At 38.0% G+C, this 21,188-nt stretch overlaps 2 protein-coding genes across 3 annotated transcripts in view; one reads left to right on the top strand and one right to left on the bottom strand.

Moving 5' to 3' along the window:
• The window catches only part of LOC136242455 (rab GTPase-binding effector protein 1-like), a 12,601-nt gene extending 7,615 nt beyond the window's left edge, over positions 1 to 4,986 (bottom strand). For both annotated transcript variants that reach the window (XM_066033880.1, XM_066033881.1), the window contains exons 1-9: positions 4,810 to 4,986; positions 4,483 to 4,686; positions 4,323 to 4,432; positions 4,061 to 4,111; positions 2,789 to 3,014; positions 2,356 to 2,403; positions 2,176 to 2,308; positions 876 to 1,242; positions 45 to 203 (exon numbers count right to left, since the gene is read on the bottom strand). In XM_066033880.1, coding sequence (XP_065889952.1) covers positions 45 to 203; positions 876 to 1,242; positions 2,176 to 2,308; positions 2,356 to 2,403; positions 2,789 to 3,014; positions 4,061 to 4,111; positions 4,323 to 4,432; positions 4,483 to 4,686; positions 4,810 to 4,930 — 1,419 coding nt within the window. In that variant the 5' untranslated portion in view covers positions 4,931 to 4,986. The remainder of the gene's footprint in view (positions 1 to 44; positions 204 to 875; positions 1,243 to 2,175; positions 2,309 to 2,355; positions 2,404 to 2,788; positions 3,015 to 4,060; positions 4,112 to 4,322; positions 4,433 to 4,482; positions 4,687 to 4,809) is intronic.
• LOC136242457 (transducin beta-like protein 2) lies at positions 4,968 to 21,188 on the top strand. The gene is made up of 11 exons (XM_066033882.1): positions 4,968 to 5,387; positions 5,608 to 5,659; positions 8,479 to 8,647; positions 13,517 to 13,616; positions 13,936 to 14,022; positions 15,046 to 15,181; positions 15,289 to 15,338; positions 15,709 to 15,891; positions 16,051 to 16,205; positions 16,263 to 16,294; positions 21,066 to 21,188. Exons 1-11 carry the CDS (start codon positions 5,045 to 5,047, stop codon positions 21,082 to 21,084), a joined length of 1,326 nt encoding a protein of 441 aa, XP_065889954.1. The 5' UTR covers positions 4,968 to 5,044; the 3' UTR covers positions 21,085 to 21,188.

Here is a 21,188-nt window from a genome sequence, read left to right as displayed (position 1 = left end):
TTACCATTCCAATAAACCCCCACTCCTTATTATGATCCACTCACTTTGTGCTTTTCTAAAGTATCCATTATCGCTTCCACAGCCTCGTCTTTCTCAGCCATTTCTTGTGTCATTTGCTGTTGTGTTCGTTGTAACTGTTGCTCATAGTTGGCACACATCTCTTTATGACGCTTGACTTCCTCTTTCAAGTCTGTCACCTGGGCCTGATCAGCATGATTAAAACACCCAACATATATACTTGTATGTTTTTGACGGAAGAAAAATTTGATATGACTCAGCTAAAGTCATCAACTTTTAATAATTTGATAAAAGTAAGTGTTTAGATTAGATTTGTAATTTTTAAATTTATTAAAGTTGATGGAGTGTGGATTCCTCACACCTTTTGCTTCTGTCAAAATTTCCTGTCGTAAGGTACAACACACACACATTACACAAACATGCCACACAAAGTCACACACAACTGAGACTACCTGACAATGACTGGAACTTCACAGCACATATATTATTTGTATGGAATGCCCTTCGCAACATTTTTGCAACAATTTCATTATAACAGTGAACTGTCCTCCTGTACCATATTTCCTTGTACAAAAGTCACACTCAAATAAACATTGGTCGGATTATAAGCTGGGGGGAGGGGGGAGGATGTTTCTAGCACATTGAGAAATTAATGCCTGGAGGCTAATGGAGTCTACTGTTAGTGGCTCCATTCTTTTCCCTTACTGCTACCCTTTCCTTAAAGTTTAGAGACATTTGAGGGGTGAAAGTACTGTGAGTAATCACAGTGCTAGTCTGCATGCATGAAGATATGTATCCTACAACTGTTTGCCAATTATGCTTAACACACACTCCATGAACTTCACAGCACAACTCACAATAGATGCATCTTGATGTATAGTTTGATCTTGATGAACACCTTGATCCTGATGAATACCTTGATGCACATCTTGTAACGATGATGATTTCTTATTCTCTACAGTATTAGTGCTCTCAGGAATGGGCAGAGCTGACATGCCATCAGACATGCTCCTCTTGTGGCTATGAGGCCCTGACAGTTCAATGATAGGAATTGTACTCTGGTACATTCCATCAGGTTGCTCCTGTGTGCTCTCAACTGTGACATTTGGTTGAGTACTTGGTGGCTGGACTAATGTGGTACTTGATGGTTGTCGATTACTAGTTGAAGATGTATTCGGAGGGGACTGGGTATCAGTGGATGAAGTGGTACTAATGGTTGTGTTCCTGGACAATGAATGGCATCAACATTTAACATGTTTACTATTAACATTTTATGTATTTAAAATAAGTGATTTCAATCCCTCTCCCAACCTTCCCGGTGATCCTGGGGAATAGCTATGGTTGGCATTATTTGCTTTAGCATTTTTATGTGTTTTAACATCACACTGCAACATATGTGACCTGCTGAGCAAAAACCCGACTTGTTTGTATTTTCCTTGAACTTCACTTTTTGTTGTCTAGAGGGAAAAACCAATGGGCTGTTAAAGTTTCCGCCATGTAAGTACTTTTGGAGCTTTAGTGATAGACAACAAGAAGAGCAAAACAATCGATTTGTACAGTGCCTATACAGGAAAAAAATTACAGGTACTCATTTAATCCATCATAAGTCTTGAGTGCAACGGGCTACAGAGTTGGACTTGAGTCATTCCATTCACCATGAACTGGGACAATCATAAAGGTTAGTTTTGGTCCATGCTAATAAGTAAGAAGGTTGTTCAAGCTTAGAAACGAAAATGATAAAGTTACATTTTACTGCAACGTAACCACCATACATGTAACTCATGTTTGCTTTATGGCACCGAAACAAAACAAATTAGTTTTACTCGCCATGAATAGGAAAATTCATTGGTATATTAGATATTGAGTCTTCCTTCACTGTTTACTGAAGCAATTAAAACATGTGCAAAGTTGTTTAAGTAGCACGCATTTTTTACCCAATGTATTTCAATGGCATATATCTCAAAAACAGAATTATGCAAACAAGTCAGGTTTTCACTCAGCAGGTCACATATATAATATGTTTCCTCCCTCCCTACCTACCTACCTACATACATCAGCTATAGAATAAGTATTAACACCACTGGCACTAAGGTAACGTAGACAGCACACACACATCCAATGGCAACAAAAAATATTTGGAAACATATTAATACTCACTTTGACTTAAGTTCTAATGATTTTATTCGGCCCTCATATTGTGCCTGTAGTTCAAGAAAGTGTTGGTTGGCATTGATCCATGTTTGCTTGAGGTCTTCATGAGCTGTTTTCTCCTTTTGAAAGTCTAGCTGAGCTACAAGCAAAGTGATATGACACAAGTATAAGTGAGATTGTAATTACCTGCTTTAAGTTGCTTGTGTATAGCTTCTAGTTCTTGCTGTAGATACACTAATAAAATATACATTACAAATATAGTACATGTGTTGAGTCAATGTATCCATCCTACATGCACACTCTTTGAACTCATGCGCACACAGACACACACCAGACTACACACAGACACACACCAGACTACACACAGACACACACCAGACTACACACCAGACTACACACAGAGACACACCAGACTACACACAGACACATTATCACACACCCATGCACACAACACATACAGAGACGGACATACACACAGACAGACCAGACAGATATACACAGACAGATAGATACATAGACAGACACCCATACACAGACAGATACACACACAGACAGATACATACACAGACACACATACACAAACACACATACATAGACACACAGACATAGACAGACACACCTCTCTGTGAATTTAAAGTAGTGACATGCATTTCCATGTCCTGGCGAGCACTCTGCTCAGCCTTCAACTTCCTCTCCACTTCAGCAACACTACTATCACCGTCACCAGCAGCAGTATTCGTGGTCGTGGTGGTACTTAGATCAATAAGGTCTTCTCCAGTAGTGACTGGGGCAGCAGCCAGCTTCTCATGTGCCTCCTTCAACTGAGCCTTCAGTGTCTCTATTTCCTGTAACACACAATACACCTCTCCACTTATACCATAGAAAGTAACATTCATGTACAAAAAGAATTAGGAAATTCTCCTTATACTTGTTCGTCAATTTTTTGAACTTCTAATAGCACATCAAAGGAAAGAATGGTGCTGGGCGGATGAAGCTTAATTGCACAATAAAATGCACACTCCTAACTAATTGATAATCAGCAATGTAACTTTTCACATGAAGCTAGCATACTGCTTACTTCAACAGTTGGAGGGACGGTGCATAAATTGCAGATGACTTTCAACACAAAGTAATTTGATGCGATGCCACACATTGAGTGGGAAGGAGGTATATAAGTTCATGACGTAGGCATTGTATGAACTGTCATATGCCAAAACAAAAGGCAAGTCAATGTAAAAATCAACGCCATAGTTATAGCCGTCATTGAATTATGCTTGTCTGAAGGTGTCAGGCAGCCTATCAGTCAGTGTTAATTTGTAACAACTTATTGGAAGCGTACAACAATTTTTAAAATAGAGAAACAAACCATCAATCTAAACATTTCTACTTTCCATAACTGACCAAAACATGTACACTGTAACTACTGTTGTTGCTGAAATTTCTATGGAAGCGATGAATACCATGCTTCTTCACTTAAATCCAGTCTGTCATGAAAAAGTCGCATAATCTATTGTATGACAGTCCAGATTGTCACATACTGTATAGCAACTTCTACAAGTAATCTATGTGCACAGCAATCTGGTGTTCACTGGCCACAAATAATATCAAATATAAAATACACATACTGAGATAGCAACACCTACATGTATTCTCCATTTTAGCATTCCTTTTCAGTGTTTTAAAATCTCTAATCTATCAAGCTGAGACCAGGCAGGACTAATTGCATAATTCATTTTGGCATTCAGAAACCCACAAAGCAAATAATGGAGAATCTCAAAAAGATATTCTTGCAGCCCTTTAGGACCACTACTTAAATTTTACAAACACCACTCAAGTTCCCAATGCCAACAAAACAGGGTCTTTTACACTTTACTTATGCAATTACTATTACCTGTTCTAATGGTACTACAACTGCTTTCAGCACCTTGGTTTCTGCCTCTGCCTACGTATAGGAAAAGGAAGGATGATTTTCACAATCACATGGCTGGTGTGTGTAGTGTTACAGATAAATCGACACATTCATAGTAAGGCTATATAGGTGCTATTTAGTCATTTCACTACAAGTCAATATGCATGGCTTTTTTAGTTGCCTTCTATAGCATGACTTGGTAACCCAAAAGCCTGTATGAAAATTGTACTGTGTGCACGGTTACTTGTAGCATGGCAGTTTCCAAATTTGGTGAACGACTTCTTTTAGCAGCTTTAAACTTAACAAGTTCCCTCTCAAGACGAACCTTCTCCGATTCACCTTGCTCCATAGCAACTAGGAGTTAGCTAAAATGTCACCAAATTCTAATAAATTCTTCTGCATACCTTTGAGTGCATGCCGAAGATTAGCTATTTCTCCTTCATACTTTTTCTTGCTACTTTCAAGCTGTTGTTTCAAATTATTTTCTGCAACAGCCTTTACAGCAATAGTAGATTCTTTTTCCTGAATGGCTGCATTGGAGGTTGATTTAAAGTGTCCCAATTCATCTTTAGTTCTTTGCAACGTTTGCTGAAGATTCTTTATTTTCTCTTCAAAAATTAAATTATAAATAATATGCAAATATTTCTACTGAAGCACATGCATAGAAAAAGCAAGGAAGTGACAGCAAACAAGCAACTAAAATAAGCGCCGCAACTGCTTAATTATCGTACCATCCGCTTCCATCATGTGATGCATAAACTTCTTTCTTTGGCGCCCAAACTCTTCTTCAGATGTTTGCTTCTCTTGTTCCAGGGATTCCACCCTCTGTGATAAATCAGCCTTATCAGCCATCGGTATGTTTACATTTTATAAAACACGTGACCCACAATATGGGCATTATTTAGAAGGATAAGTAAAACACGTGCAATATAGAAGACAAAAGGAAGCGATACAATAAAATTAGCTATGGAGTCGTTACTGGCTGAGGAGTACTTGTTGCCAATAGTGATATCAGTGATTAGCGGGTGTGTGGTGTTTGTAGGCGTAGTATGGTGTGTCGTGGGGGGTGCTGGACATGTCAAGGCCTCCTCGCCATCACCAGAGCCTGACAAGACAAACGAGGAAGATGAACCACCAGAGGAGAAGAGTGTGGAACAGGAGAAAAAACCGAAGAAAGTTGCAAAACAGTTTGGCAGAAAACCCTCCTACTCTCATGCATTGTTGGCTGCAAACCTGAAGGGGCACACAGGGCAGATCTTTGATCTTGACTTTGATCCAAGAGGGAAATACCTTTTATCATGTTCAGAAGGTATTTGCATCACGTATTAGTCTGGGAGCTCCCTGTGGTGCACGTGTTTTGTTTTTTAGACCTATGGGTTTAAATTTTGAGCATAGGTTAAAATACAATGCTTTACTTTGCAAACAACAAACCCAAGTAAGAATGATCATGATTTGTGAAAACCTAGCTAATTACAACCTTCATAGTTGGTACTGTGCATTACTTATTGTAATGTGTGTCACTACTGTAGACCGCAGTGTGCGTTTATGGTTACCGAAAACTTTCAATGATAAAGCAGTCAAGTAAGTCAGTACTATACTACATGACGGTACCTCTAGCAACAGTTAGGGGAGTATAAGTTTACCTGCCTTAATAATGCTCTACCACTAATATGTAGTTGTAATAAGTGTTCTATGCGTGTTCCAAGAAATGCATAAGAGAATGTGTATTGTATCAGTCATCTAAACTGGTCACTTGGCCCACTCACCTAGCCCAGTTACAGTGTGAATCAAATAAGCTGCACCAAGCCAGCACGACAAGGTGGACTGGTACGGGTTGGTCTAGCCTTGCATTGCCAGACCATTGTGCAAGACAGTTGTCAATGTTCTGCTATGGTGATGATAGCACAGTGTACGGTGCACAAGCTATGGACTTTATCCACAATGACGTCATGCACAACAAGATGGCCGCATTATTTGGGGTACTAGTGTACAGGCGCATATAAAGAAATTGTTCTAATCAGTCATTTTTCACTCGTGAAGCAAGATACCGACCAGTAGCCAACAGGTATGGGTATAAAATAACAAATTTTCCTGAATGCAATACAAATCGTTTATTGTATTGTCTTGTAACTGTACCTGTTGCTTAGAGCTCGATATCTTCTTGCCTGGCTGAAATATGATCGATCAAAAGAATTTCTCCATAGGCGTCTGTACATTAGTACCCCAAATAACGCGGCCATCTTGTGCTCGTGACGTCATTGTGGATAAAGTCCATTAAGTATGTATTCGTGGCAGTTTGGCGGCGAAGAGCTACTATTGCTAAGAGACAATGACGGTGAGTAATGAATGTAGGTTGAGCAATGTTACCTAAATTTTTCATGAATTTGCAAATAATCGTATTAGACTATATGGAGGTCTAAACATTTTAGGGATAAAAATTTTTCTGTTAACCCTCAAACCTTGAAATCTGAAAATTTTCTCCCTCAAAATATTTGGGCTATACGCTATCTGTTATTTTTGGAAACAGCTGCTGCAGTTTCCCATATGACTACATTCCATTAGAACTGGTAATGAGTCTGATGTCACCACCATAGTTGGCACTAATAATCAGAATATTGATAGGCACCTGTCATGTATTGGTCTGGCAACATGAGTTGGCCCAGCTGTTAGTGTATTCCAGAACTCTTAGCTTAGGTTAACAATAGTAGTGTAGTGTAATTTATTTAAAAAAAAAAAAAAATTATGGATTTAAGTGCTAAAAGCTATATATGAAAAGATGGTATTACAATATAGCCCTAGCCTGTGGGAAAATCCCTACATTGGCATGTCATAATAATTATTTTGTTCAATACCACAGTAGGGATTTTCCCACAGGGCTATGTTTTACTGCACTACATGTCTAGTTGAATGATGATGCTGTTAATGTACAAAATTTACTTCGTCAATTATGAATACAGGCTGTATCACTGTATGTGCCTCACAGCTTGCAATAAACTTCAAGATATACCTGCATGAGTTGTTGACCTCCATAAATCTGGCGAGTGACATTTCTATGCATACTGTATTGCGGGTTGTTTTCAAAGCAGAAAACTTTGCAGAAGAGATGAAATTTGAATTCTGAAAAGTTGTTAACTTTCAAATAGCGTACATATTTCAAAGTTCAGGTGGATTTTAAATGCACAGCAGAAAGTCATGTAAGATGGGGACACTTGCACGCTACTGACTAGCCAAACATCTACCGTATATCCGGAAATTTTCGTGGTACGTAATTTTCATGTTTTTTTTTGCATTTAGTAACATTACTGTGAAATTTTATGTGTGTCCTACAAACTTCAACTGCATGATAAATTAGTGATGTGTGATACTGTTTGTAGGCATATGTGGACTCCACATATGCCTACAAGCAGTATCATACATTCCCGATATTAAAGTGGGTGTGGCTCACTAAAGAAGCTGGAAGACTAGACTATGCCTCGCAAAGAGATTGCCGCTACTGTGCTACTTGGTTCCAATGCGCTTTAGTAATCTGTACGACGCTTGAAGTACAGACCCTTAAGTAGCTGTGTGATTCAAGACAAAAATCTTCGAATCAAGCAACAGTACCTTAAGGTGACTAAATTTAGCGATACACTAAGTTTAGCAATTTTGTATATTGGCAAAATTAGCGCATACAAAATTTAGCAATTTTATGAATTTGTGAGTTGATGTAATGAATTAAGCATAAATTTTGTAGGTTTAACCTGTACTAAATTTAGCAAAAAACAAAAATCACTAAATTTAGTCACCTTCAGATAATCTGTGAAATTGAAAATGCTAAGATCACATAACCGTGAAAACTTGTGGTTTTACGGCAACTATACAATATATTGAGTACAGCCATTTACAGGCACTTGATTAATTGACAGTAATGTCTCACAACTAGAGCAGGCTACAAAGAAGGGACTTGGCTTAATCTGTTGTTCAGGCAATTCCATCAAGATATAGTGTTTTTCCTATATTTCTCCTGTACACAAAGATAAAGGCCATTTTGATATAGAAATAATGATGGCAAACATTACTTACATACAGTGTACATGTACATTTTTACTGTATGGATATGACATGAGACATTCTTACTGTCGAATCCAATGGTATATAGGTCTTACTGATTTAGCCTTGTTTCACTTGTACAGAAGCAATTAAAACATGCATTATTTTTGATGCACATGTATTTTTGGCCAAATATATTTCTTTTAGCAAAGTAGAAAATGGGTTTTCATTTAGCTAGTTACGTTTAATAACCAGCATTGCTGACAGCCCAGTCTACGTGCGTTTGGACTTGATTTGATACAACTGTTTATAGAGTGCAAAATGTATATTCTAGTTTCTCTGTGTGGATATATAATTATATGTTGTTACAGGTTTGTGAATGTCAAAGTGGAGTTGGACCATGGCACACACTGTTGTATGAGTCCTGATGGGAAGGCATTCATACTCACCCAGGAGAGCAACCAGACTGTGAACATATACAAACTGACCAAGAAGGAAGATGGAAAAATTTTGGGTCAACTTACTTCAGAATTTCCACCGGTATAATAGATGTCTCTAAAACTGTCTGCATGTGTAGACATTGTAGTATAAATAGTGTATTTATAACTTATTAATTTAGAAATGAAGTAGGGTCCAGGCAACGTAGCCCATGGGAAAATCCCTACATTGGCTTGTAACAATTATTTTGCTCAATGCCAAAGTAGGGATTTTCCCACAGCATCATTCATATATCTTGTTTCAATAGTGTTTTATTGCTTGGATTCCTACTTCATTTTTAAACACACTAGTTTGTTTTGTCATAGCTACACTTCTGACAGTTCTATTAGAATGTTGCTGTTGAGTGACTGCTTTATTAGAGTATCTCAAGTAGGCCTCAGACGACTAGCCTACATGGTATTTTCAAGTGACGTGGTATTTCCATGCCTTCTTTTCATCGTGCTACCAGTAAGAGACGTGATTGATATTATTCCTCATGGGGTTCCAACCAGTGTCTGGCCGCTCTGTACCTTGCCTTTCCTTTTATCAAACAGTAGTACTGTTTGGCCCTAAAGTGATGCGTGCTTCCTAAAATACCACCTCTACACATCACCCTATAGACATCTTATGCAAAAAAATCATCTGTATGGAATAATGTTTATCCAACATCAAATACAGCATTAAACAAGATATAGAATTCTTTTTAAAATTACCGAAGCTCAAATTTTGGTCTGCTAGCTAGCAAACCACAGTCGTAAAATGCCCAGTTATCCGTACCCTGAAATGACTGTTCTATTAGAGTATTTTGAGTATAGGTGCATGTTCTATTAGAGTATTTCAACAGAGCTCTGCATATAATAATGTATGGGTTTCAGTTATCTGAACAATCCACTTATTTGAACACTTTCATCATTGCCTGAGAACAAAGGGGTTTGGATAACTGAGGGTCCACTGTATCAGGATATATTCAGAACAATTTATCATAATTCAAGATTCATCATGAAATGAATTATTTTTGCCACTTGAGACCTGAAGCTGATAGTTGCCTGGATAGCAGTGACCATGCCCATAACCAATGCACAGTTGCGAATGTTGCTGAAGTAGTTGTAGTGGAAGAGTTATCAAACAATACAGTAGTACTGTTTAAGTAGGGATTCCCCCGAAAATGACGCGTGTTGCCTAAAATTCCACCTTTAAAATCATCCTAGAGACATCTTACATCACAAAAATTACCTTTACGGAATAATATTAGTCCATCTAACATGAAATACTGCATTAAAAACAAGAAAACACTTACCAGTGACTGGATATTAAAATCTCCAAAACTTGAAATTTTGTCTCACTCACTGACCACAGTCACAAGCCTAGAGCCCAAATAAAGCAGCGCACGGTCACCATTTTACGCCACAACAACAAACTCACCGGTGGGATGTGCCTTTTGGGGTTCCGACAAGAGTACACCCTGTGCTCCTTGTCTTTCCTTTTATCTTCAATCAGGTTGGTTGTCTTCTTCTTCAAGCATCGAAACCATACCAAGGTGTTAATTTTCCATATCAACACTTTACTGTAGACACAAAATTATTTCAGAAAACGCTTATGCTGCTGAAAGAGCAGGGCGCTTATAATTTCTTATAATTTCACGTGTTGCATGTGAAACATTAAGGCTGCTGAGTTGTCACTTCAACTTTTGCCAACGTCTGGGCTGCAATCAACAAAGAGATTTATTACTTAATAGACAGGCTGATGCTCAACGGCTTGTTCCTCTGAACACACTGACTCAGCCACTCAGTGCCAGATGGTGAAATTAGCGAGTGATTGGATAGTACTTGAGTGGAAATTGTATTACTTCATCCTGTTAGTCGAGACTAAGCTCCAGACAACTGAAAGGGCCTGTTCGTTTGAACACCTTCCGACCTGGGTGAATAGAACGTGGAAGAATGGCTATGCCGAACATCATGAGTTTAAACAAAAAATCAATCAAAATCAACCATCATACTGTGGCAGGTCATAGGTCTGAACGCCACTGCTATTACAATCAAAGGTAAGCTATAGTGATGCACCGATACCGATACTAGTATCGGTATCAGTCTTATTTTGACGGTATCGGTAAAGCTATAAATGTCCGATACTAATTTATACTTTGTATGATGTCACCTAATTGCATGGCAACATACATAGCATGTCAAATGCAGTTGAGCAAAAGCTGACATAAAAGGCCATAAATTATTTTAAAGAAGCCAGCCATTAACATTATTAGCTAGAGCAGTCACGAAATAAGATTCATTGAAGCCATAAATGATTGTTGTCTTCGTGTTCGATGGAAGCAAACTACAGTTTATGAAATTAGCTAATGTGTTTAGTAAGCTAGTCTATCAACTACTATTGGAATTACTAGCTTTTTTTGTGCTCAGTGTGGCAAAGTATCGGTATCGGCTATTTCCATCTAAAATGTAATCGGTATAGGATCGGTAGTGAAAATGTGGTATCGGTGCATCACTAGTAAGCTATGCACGCTACTACAGGCCTATGTGCTTCCAATTTTGGCACAGTACGTACTTTAATACAGGAACTTAAATGCTAGCTCGCAAGTTACACAGTAACTAGCTGTGCTACAACAGAAACAACTAAACTAGTATTTTTTTTTAAATTGTTGATTTAAAAAAGAAGTAGGGATCTATGCAATAAATAGTGAAACAAGAGATGAATGATGGTATTACAGCATAGCTCGATGGGAAAATCCCTACTTTGGTACATTAGCTATAATTTTTCTCAATGTCAAAGTAGGAACTTTCCCACTGAGCTATGCTGTAATACCATCATTCATCTCTTGTTTCACTACTTTTTATTGCATAGATCCCTACTTCATTTTTTAATCAACAAATTAAATACTAGTAGAGTGACAACAGTTGTACTCAAACAAGATCTTGTGGTAGCTGCTAGTGATGCACCGATACCAATACTAGTATTGGTATCGGCCCTATTTTGGCGGTATCGGACTTGTATCGGTAAAGCTATAAATGCCCGATACCAACCGATACTTTGAATGACGTCATTTAATTACTTATCAAGATAGCGGTGTGAACAGAGTTGAGCAAAAGCTGATATAAGCCATGAATTCCTTAAAAGAAGCCAGCTGGTAGCATTATTAGTACAGTGGAAACTGAAGTAAGCCACGAAATAAGATTCATTGAAGCCATAAACTATTATCTTCGCGTAATTGATAGCCACAAAACCAGCAAACTGCAGTTAATGATAGTAGCAAATGAGTTTAGTAAGCTAAATCACTAGCTGTTTCTTGTGAGAAATGCCTGTGGGGCAAAGTATCGGTATCGGATCAGTATCGGCCATTTCTGGCCTCAAATGTATCGGTATCGGATCGGTAGTGAAAAAGTGGTATCGGTGCATCACTAGTAGCTGCTATAACTACTGCCGATCTTGTAGAATACTAGTAAAACAAGTATGTTCATTATAACATTTTATAACAAGTGATGATGTCACTATCTGTAGAATATCCAGATACATGCCACTGTTGTAACATGGTGATCATATAATGCATCATTTACTCTCTAGCTTTGCAACTGTGGTTAAGCACACAGGCAAACTAAAATTTGGGTTTGGGTGTTTTTTTTGTTAGTTTTTTTTTAAATTGCTCTTCTGTAAGGGTCAGTGCCAGAAATAACAGTCAGCCATTGGCCATTTTCCAAGCAAAATCACGTTTTGACTGACTATTTGGATGCTTGTTTGGTCAAATGTCCGACAAGCAACAAGACAGTTGGTAAAAGCTCACAAATTAAAAATCAAGCAAGCTATAACAGATGTCACATCAAGCTGATAGCGTACCTCACAGCTACCCAACGTCCCAGTGATGATGGGGCCCATAGGATGTTACCACGTGATCACAGACAACAGGAAACTTGTTCTAATATTTTGGTGCACACATTGGTGGATTTAAACTTAAGTTGTTTTGTGAGACTTCAGAAGAATGGAAGCATTTAGACTATGTATGTTTGAGGATATTTGAGTCTACTGAGCAAAGGAATTAGAGCGACTTGTGTCTAGTTTTTGGCGGGATCCAGTTGAGCCACATTGGCCAGGAGTGATGCCCCCTTCGTTACTGACATCAGGGATATACTGAGCAATTAATCTTGAAGTAAAACAGTAGAAACCAGCGATATCAGACGATAAATCACATCATAATCATATCTCATGGCCAAGGGTAAGCTGGCTCGACATGGATAATGTTAAGGATGGTAGCGGTTGTTGCTGTAGCCGAATCATTGTTATGTGGTGGTTAGTTCGTTTAATCTATGTACTGGAGCAAATTTCTTCTAAAGATGAGGTGTGGCTATTACCAAAGCTGTGGCTTTTAACCTGATAGATATTCGTAGCTCACGTGCTTTATCTTAGTCATCATGCTGTAAGGTAGCTAGTCATAGAATAAGTTAGTTAATGTACACATTTTTGATTAACAAATTTAATAGGAGCCCATATGAAAATGGGCTCCTAAAATGTATGTGGTGGAGTTAGAACTGTTTCTAGGTGTTCCATGTGCTGGTGACCTGTGAAGGATTGCTCATGGTGTATATCCTGTGATGCTGTCCTCAGAAGCACATCAGCTACACACCACTTGCTGTTCCCAGGAGACAAGATGGCCAACCAAATCTGAAAACAGCCTACCAAATTTAATCTTGCTAGGACATTTGACCAGTCAATAATGATTTCTTATTTCTGGCACTGAAGGGTTTTATTGTTTTTAACACTATATCTGTAATTAGTAACATTAAAACTCTTCCATAAAAGTGCTTTTTGTTGCATAAGATATTTCTATGATGGTTTTTATGCGCATTACTTTGGGGGGATTCCTACTATAAGGTACTACCATACTGTATGATAGAACAGTGTATTATGTAATTGCTAACTTCTGTTGTTTAGAAGCAACACAATTTTCCAGTCATTGCGGTTGGAATTGCTTCAACTGGCAAATTCATTATGACATGTTGTAAAGAAAAGTTCCTAGTATGGAACTTGAAAGGTATGTATGTGATGTCTTCTAGACTGTTGTGTATAGGTTTTGTGTTTGAAATACACTGGTTATTGCAACAGCTGGTGGCGGTCAGAAGAACATTGAAAACCATGTATCTTTTTTCATTTAAATCATATGCTATATAAAAAGGTATGTACTTCTGAATTTTCACTTACAAGTGACTCTATAATGAATAGTTTAAGTGAGTCCACCCTCAATGCCATTACTATACTCAAGTTAAAAATAAAATTTAAAAAAACTGTCACATTCATGTTTCCTGCTGTTATACAAAGGGAATAATACTGATAATAATGTGTCTACATTTCAGGAGATATTCTGGCTAGTGTTGTGACTCACATGAATCCGAACAACTTTGCAACTGTGTCACCTTGTAGCCGATTTGTTGTATGCACAGGTATGGAGTGATTTCTCAAATCATTTAATTTTGACAACAGCATATTCCTCCTACACTTTATGGAATTATCACACAGTACGATAGTATACTATAATAGGGATCACAAGGTTTGGTCATTTCTGGCCAAAAATATCATCCCAAAATCAGCCTCACAATACCTTCATGGTGCCTTGGCAGTATTGGTCAACCCAAAAGTATTTTCAGTGCAACCCAAAACGCTTCTTATTATTAGGTTACTTCAAACTTTTAAAAAATTTTATTCGGTGGATTTTTCTTCTGGTTGGCTGACTGACTGACTGACTGACTGACTGACTGACTGATGCCTTCAAGCACAACTCAGTAATGGTTAAGGCTACAGGCTTGGTTTTTCACTGTTGAATGTTGCTTCAGCCCATCAGGTGCCTTTAGGCATACCGCAGTATGTAGAATGCATACGTCATAGACATGCCTTTCTTCTCCTTTGTGCCCATTGAGCTGACAGCTTGAGGTGTCGATTTGCAGAAGTGCGCATGATGGTTTCCCTGCATTTGTAATGGGGATCATCCATATTTCCATAGTGACTGGATTGATTGCAGAGGTGCTTCTTGTATTGTTCTTCATTTGTAATGCTGTATAACAGACTGAACATAGCTGAAAATAGAGCATATTGGCAACTTCACTATTTTAGTATCGATAGGTAGGGTGCTCATTCAGATCGTCCTTTTTGTTGGTGTGGTATGCACAGGCTCACCAGTCATAACTATATTACATAAAGTAAACAAATACAAGGAAATTTTTTCTCAATTAGGGATCACACAAAAAAAGGTAATAAAATAAGGGAGGTCACCTACACCTGCAGATATACTAGTGAAGATTTAATCGCTGCTTCAGTCTATACCCATGACTGAATTAGGGATTAAATGTTCACTAGCATATCTGTAGGTGTAAGTAACCTTCCTTGTCTGATTACTTTTTGCCTGTGGTTCCCAATTGAGGTATTTTTCCTTGCACTTGTTTATGTACATGCTGTATTGTTACCATTAGGATTCACACCAGATGTGAAATTGTGGAATGTTCAGTTCACTAAGGCTGGGGATTATCATCAGGTTACCAAGGCAATGGGCTTGACTGGCCACCGAAATTGTGTTTACCATTGTAGCCTATCAGCAGATTCTACCAGGTATGTGTGTGTGCGTGCGTGCGTGCATGTATATGTGCATCCACTTAATGGTATTGATGATCAGGTTCAAACTAATCCTAACCTTTTTTCTGTCTCGTGTGTCAAAGGGTTGCTACAGTATCTAAGGATGGCAGTTGGAAACTATGGAACATTGATGGTACGTTAGGTGTGAAGGACACCATAGCTTAAATTTCAGTCCCTTTTATGAATGAATTTGTATAAGTTAATCATCATCTGTTTTATTAGATGTATGTAGATCAATATCAGCTTTTATTTACAAACTGTCATTTACTGGTTCAGGAGATTTTTCTTTGTTCAATATGGTTTTGATTTTAAGATTCTAACTCCCTGCATATACAGGCCTTTAACCTTCTCACCAGTCACTCTGTTGGGATATTGTGGGATATTAATTTCATTTACTTTGCAAGGACTTTTCAAAAAGGTGATCTTATGATGTTAATGGGTAGTTTTTATTTACTGGACTAGAATTCTGGACTGGGCTAAATTGATGACGTATAATTTTCTAGTTGAATTTCAAAGAGGAGAAGAACCCAAGCTGTTGTTATCACAGAACTTACCAGTGAAGGGAGAGTCCCAAATAGCTCTCTCACCTGATGCCCGTACCACTGCTGTGGCAGTAGAGAGGAGCATATACTTGTATGGCTGTTCCACAGGAGCCCTACTAGAAACAATGATTGACTGTCACGAAGGTAAGAGTCTTTGGTTCAGTTGAACTTACAGTATTAGGGACTATTGTGTACAGTTTGTCCTGTTAAAAGGTCTACATGTGTACTAGCTAAATGCTACCCTTACAGTGTAATTCATATGTTTGTTTACATTTCAAATTCTCATGTCATCACATTGTATAGCTACCATCAGTAGCATGTGCTGGTCACCTGACAGCGAACACTTGTGCAGTAGTGGAGGCAAAGTGATACATGTGTGGCACAACCAGGTAGCCCTAGAGGAGACATTACGGGACCTGAAGAAGCAGCTGGACTCAGCTACCAGTGAAGCACACAAAGTATGCAAGCGTTTCTCTGTTAAGTTTAATCCTATTGATGTGTTTACTTTTGTGTAGCGGAGGCTGTTAGAGAAAATAAAAGAAACTGAGTGAGTAAACTTATCAGTAGTACCAAGAGTATTAGCATTATGAACCCTCTTGGTAGTACTGTTAGTGTTAGTAGAGTTTTGAGCTTTCCTGCTCAAAAGTATCAACCAAAAACCCAACCTCACCTGTCCATCACAGCAACTTGGCAGAACCGTTTAGGTATAATCAAGCCGAAATATGACCCGCTAAGCAAAAAAAAACCGGACTAGTTTGCATAAGCCTGTTTTTTAAATAAATCACATTGTGTTAAAAATATGTGCTCCAGTACAAAGATATTATTAATTGCTTCAATAAAAAAAGAATCAAATTAATGTAACTTGTGCCATTGAATTCACTTCACCACAGTAATAATCTCTGTTTCATTAAGCAAATGATGTTTGTTTACATTTTTTGGTCTTTACTATCACCATTTCTAAGCTTAAACAACCTAGGCCAAAAACCGTACCTTGATTAATAGCCCAGTCCATCATGAATACAATGGAGACAACTCCATAGCTTTTGCACTCATGAATTATGATCGATTGAATAAGAATCTGTAATTTATTTTCTGTGTATATAGTCACTGTACAAATCCTCTTCTTGCTGTCTCCACTATAACTCCAAGAGTGTTAACCAGAAACTTTAGCAGCACATTGGTTTTTCCCTCTTAACAGCAAAGAAGTCACAAAACAAAATTTGAGAATAATGCAAGCTAGTCTGGTATTTGTCAGCTGGATCACAAACGTGTCTTCAGATTGACACAAACATACAAACACTTCTGATAAGGTACAACAAAATTTTATGTAACATAATTTCTAACCGACTGACCAATGCCTTCAGCCATATCTCAACTATGGTAAATAATTCAAGCTTGATTTATTTGCTATTTGATGTCGTTTAGACCTGAAAAGTGCCTTTTTGCTGCTGCTGCAGCTACAATACATGCCTGCATCATGAACTTACCTTTGTCCTGCTTTGTGTCCCATTTATTTCTACACTATCACATTGGTGTTGATTTGGAGGTAGTGCAGTAATAATGGCTTCTGTGCATTGTCCATTATTTTCAGTGACTGGAATCACTGGATTGATTGTAAAGGCACTTCAGTTCTCATACTGTTCTTCGTTTGTAACTCCATGTATAACGGTCAGAGTGTATATAGGTGAAGACAAAGCACAATAACCACTCAGCTTTTTGATAATTGATAGTTGAGGTTGCACATTCAGGCGCACACTTAAAATTCTTCCTTAGATACAATGTTGTGGTATGCAAAGATTCACCATTTGTAATTGTAATATTTAAACAGGGAGTCCACTCAGCTTAAGGTGATTTTCAGTGGAGCTCTGTAAACAGCATGCATACACAACAACACAAATATACACACCAGCAATAAAGATACTTAATTAAAATACAAATACTTAAATGACGACAAAGTGGAAGCCACTACAACTGTTAATGCCAAACTGTTCCTAGGATACCGTATAGCCTAAATATTTCAAGGGTCAATATTTTTGAGATTGAGCAATGTATAGGAGGTCTAAATATTTCGAGGGTAAAATTTTTGCTGTTAACCCCCCAAAACCTCAAATAAGCAAAAAAATAATCCCATTTGTAATATTTAGGCTATATGGCAAAAGTAGGAGGTTGCTTACACCTGCAACTATATTCCACAGTTCTCAGCCCTCTGGCCATGATGCAACAAATAATGTTAGACAGAGTGTGGCAGGTGCGAGAAATGTATTAGGTTTGTTCAAAGTGGGCAGCAATTTTTCATGTGTTTCATGCAGGCACCTGATTATCAACCACGTTTCATCCTTTGAAACATAACCTGTTAGTACTTCTGGTTTTCTGTCTGTTCTGTAATCTGGTCCCATACATGTAGACCACTCTATTCCTCACCATCTGTCACAAGCAATGGTGTGTCTTTGTATCATGATCTTCCAGTGCCAAGTATTTGTTCATGCAGCATAATAATACTTTCTTTGACCAATTCCATATAAGAAAGGACAAGTTGCTAGTCAGTTGTTTCACTGTACCCAAAGTAGGTTTTCTTGGGAAACATAGTAAATATACAGTACGGCGGTAGTACTGTATTGTAGGATCATGAAAGTTTGGGTTTTCTGGTCTAAAACCAGCCTCATTTACCTTCATGACAACTTGGCAGTAAACCCTTGCAGGAGTGATCCCAAACTCTTCCAGCAAGTTTCTGTGGAGAATTATTGATCATTTAACTGAATTTTCTATGACTGTCTAACTGACTAATGCCTCCAGGCAAGCATCACTTGACTAGTGATTATGGCTACGTCGTCGATTTCTCTACTGTTTTACATTGCTTTGTCTTGACATGCCTTTTCACCAACCTCAGCAGCTACAGTGCAATACATGGACTTACCTTTGTCCCCTTTTGTATCACAATACTTCTCCACTACCATGTAGGTGTTGATTCACATTAACATGTGATGGCTGGCTATCATGAGAATCTCTGTAGTGACTGAATTGATTGCAGATGCACTTCTTGTAGTATTCTTTCTTTGTAACACTGTATAATGGGTTGAACTACCTGAGAATGAAGCAGAATGGCCACTTCACTTCTCAGTAATTGATAGTTGGGGTACTTACATCATAGATATACTAACGCTTGCTGGGATTGAAAATGGAAGTTGTGGATACAGGTATGCATTTTGCGTGATATAATATTTCACCTCATTGTACTACGCATGGCATTAGGTACAGTCCAGAACATTGCTGTATGCAGAAAATACAGTGCCGTGTTGTTGTATCAATAATAGTAGCGCATAGAGGAAGGATTTACGAGTCACCATACCAAATTTCAAATAGTTTGTTGTTTTGTGTGGGCAACACATGTACCAAAAAGAAACTGAAACACACAGTGAGTTTTATCTTGAAACCGAAATTGACAGACAACTGGACTGACACATAAAACACTTCTACAGCCCAAATATGGCCTAACTTAAGCTTCGCTAGTTATCTAGGGGTGTTGCAATGCAGTTGTACACTTAGTTACAGGTGACATGGCCCAATACAACTCCAGTTTCAACTCTGAGCAACAATATTAAAATACTAGCTATTTCTATACTCGAGTAATGTAATACTTTCAAGAACTTCCGCTGTATGAAGCAGTCTGCCATGCTCAGAAGTAGAAAAGGCAAAACACGGATAACTTCAAAGGAATTCATCGCCCACCTACTGTATAGTATACTTTATATATAAAATTATTATGTGCACAACTTCTGTTTCCAATCCCGGTAAGTGTTATTATATCTATGCTCACATTTACTCACAATTTCCATAGTGACTGGAGAGATAATCAATTGATTTTTATCAAACAGTACGGTAGTACTGTTTAAGTAGGAATCCCCCGAAATGACGCATGCCACCCAAAATACAGCCTTTAACAATCAGCTTAGAAATTTCTTATGCGAAGAAAATCACCTTAATGGAATAATAGTAGTCCATCTAACATCAAATGTAGCGTTAAAAACAAGAAAATGCATACTGGCATCCGGATATAGAATTTTTTTAAATCGTCAAAACTCTAAATTTCGTCTCACTCACTGACCACAGTCGCAAGCCTAGAGCCCAAACGAAGCAGCACACGGTCACCATTTTACGCCACAACATCAAACTTACCGGTGGGATGTGCCTTATGGGGTTCCAACGAGTGTACACCCTGTGCTCCTTGTCTTTTCTTTTATCTTCAATCAGGCTGCTTGTCTTCTTCTTTATCCAACGAAACCATATTGAGGCGTTAATTTCCATATCAACACTTTCTTTAAGCAGCATAATAGACGCCACAAAATTATTTAAGCTGCTTAGACTACTGTACGGAGGTACCAGTACTGCACGATAGGTTGCAAGATCACGCCCATTCTTTATTCTACGTATTATCAATCTATTGATCGAGACCACAATGACCACGTCCCTTTTACGCTAGCTGTATTTGTGACCACACACCTTCAAGTTGGTAGGTTGATTCAAGATACTCTAGTCTAATAATTGATCGAAACCACGATTACCACACCCATTTTGGACAAGCATATATCTTTGCAGGCTGACTCGAGATACTCTAATACAGCAGTCACCCTAATAGCTGTGGCAAAAAAAACTAAACAAATTAGTATATAAATTTTAAAATGAAGTAGGAATCCAAGCAATAAAAAGGTAGTGAAACAAGATATGAACATGGTAGCTATTACAGCATAGCTCAGTGGGAAATCCCTACTTTGGCATGCATGGTATAACAATTATTTTGTGTTCAATGCCAAAGTAGGGATTTCCCACTGAGCTATGCTGTAATAGCTACCATGTTCATCTCTTGTTTCACTACTTTTTATTACTTGGATTCCTACTTCATTTTATAATTTTTAATATGCTATAAAATGCATGGCATTGCAAATCGCTAAAATTTGTCAAACTGATCCTACCAGTTTTTATGCCTATAAGCAGATTACTTGAACACTTACTGATAGTCCAATCACCAAAAGTCGAAGCACCAACCACAGACAGCAAGATGGATCACATGTGTGACACAGTCAAATACTATAACTAACCAAACTAAACCACTGAAAATTGACTAAGTCCCCATGCTATTTTCTTCATCACAAGATGTTTTCTGCCCCTTAAAGCAGGGTCAAAAGGCAGCAACCTATAGTATCAGAAAATTTACGTGATTTGATGATCCACCCAACATGTAGAAGTTCACAAGTTTAAAGTAGTGCATAGCTTGTGGTCCCTTGCACTAGTTTTGTGATGAAATTTTTGAATGTTTCTTACAGGTCACAGGCAAACAGATAACACTGGAAAGAAAGAACAATAGATTTACAATTGAATAACTGTGTGTAACACACCTTATGTTGTATACTTTTTGTATTAGCACAAGACAAACTTATAGTACAGAA

This window comes from Dysidea avara, chromosome 13, assembly GCF_963678975.1.
Source record: "Dysidea avara chromosome 13, odDysAvar1.4, whole genome shotgun sequence".
In the NCBI taxonomy this organism is placed as follows: Eukaryota; Metazoa; Porifera; class Demospongiae; order Dictyoceratida; family Dysideidae; genus Dysidea; species Dysidea avara.
The sequence above is the reverse complement of the archived record's forward strand: the minus strand, read 5'-3'. Positions and strand labels throughout refer to the sequence as shown.

Excerpts from the sequence above, each read along its gene's own strand:
- LOC136242457 (XM_066033882.1), top strand. The coding sequence starts at position 5,045 with ATGGAGTCGTTACTGGCTGAGGAGTACTTGTTGCCAATAGTGATATCA. Across the intron at positions 8,648-13,516 it reads TTACTTCAGAATTTCCACCG|AAGCAACACAATTTTCCAGT; the intron begins GTATAATAGATG and ends TCTGTTGTTTAG. Across the intron at positions 15,892-16,050 it reads AATGATTGACTGTCACGAAG|CTACCATCAGTAGCATGTGC; the intron begins GTAAGAGTCTTT and ends CACATTGTATAG.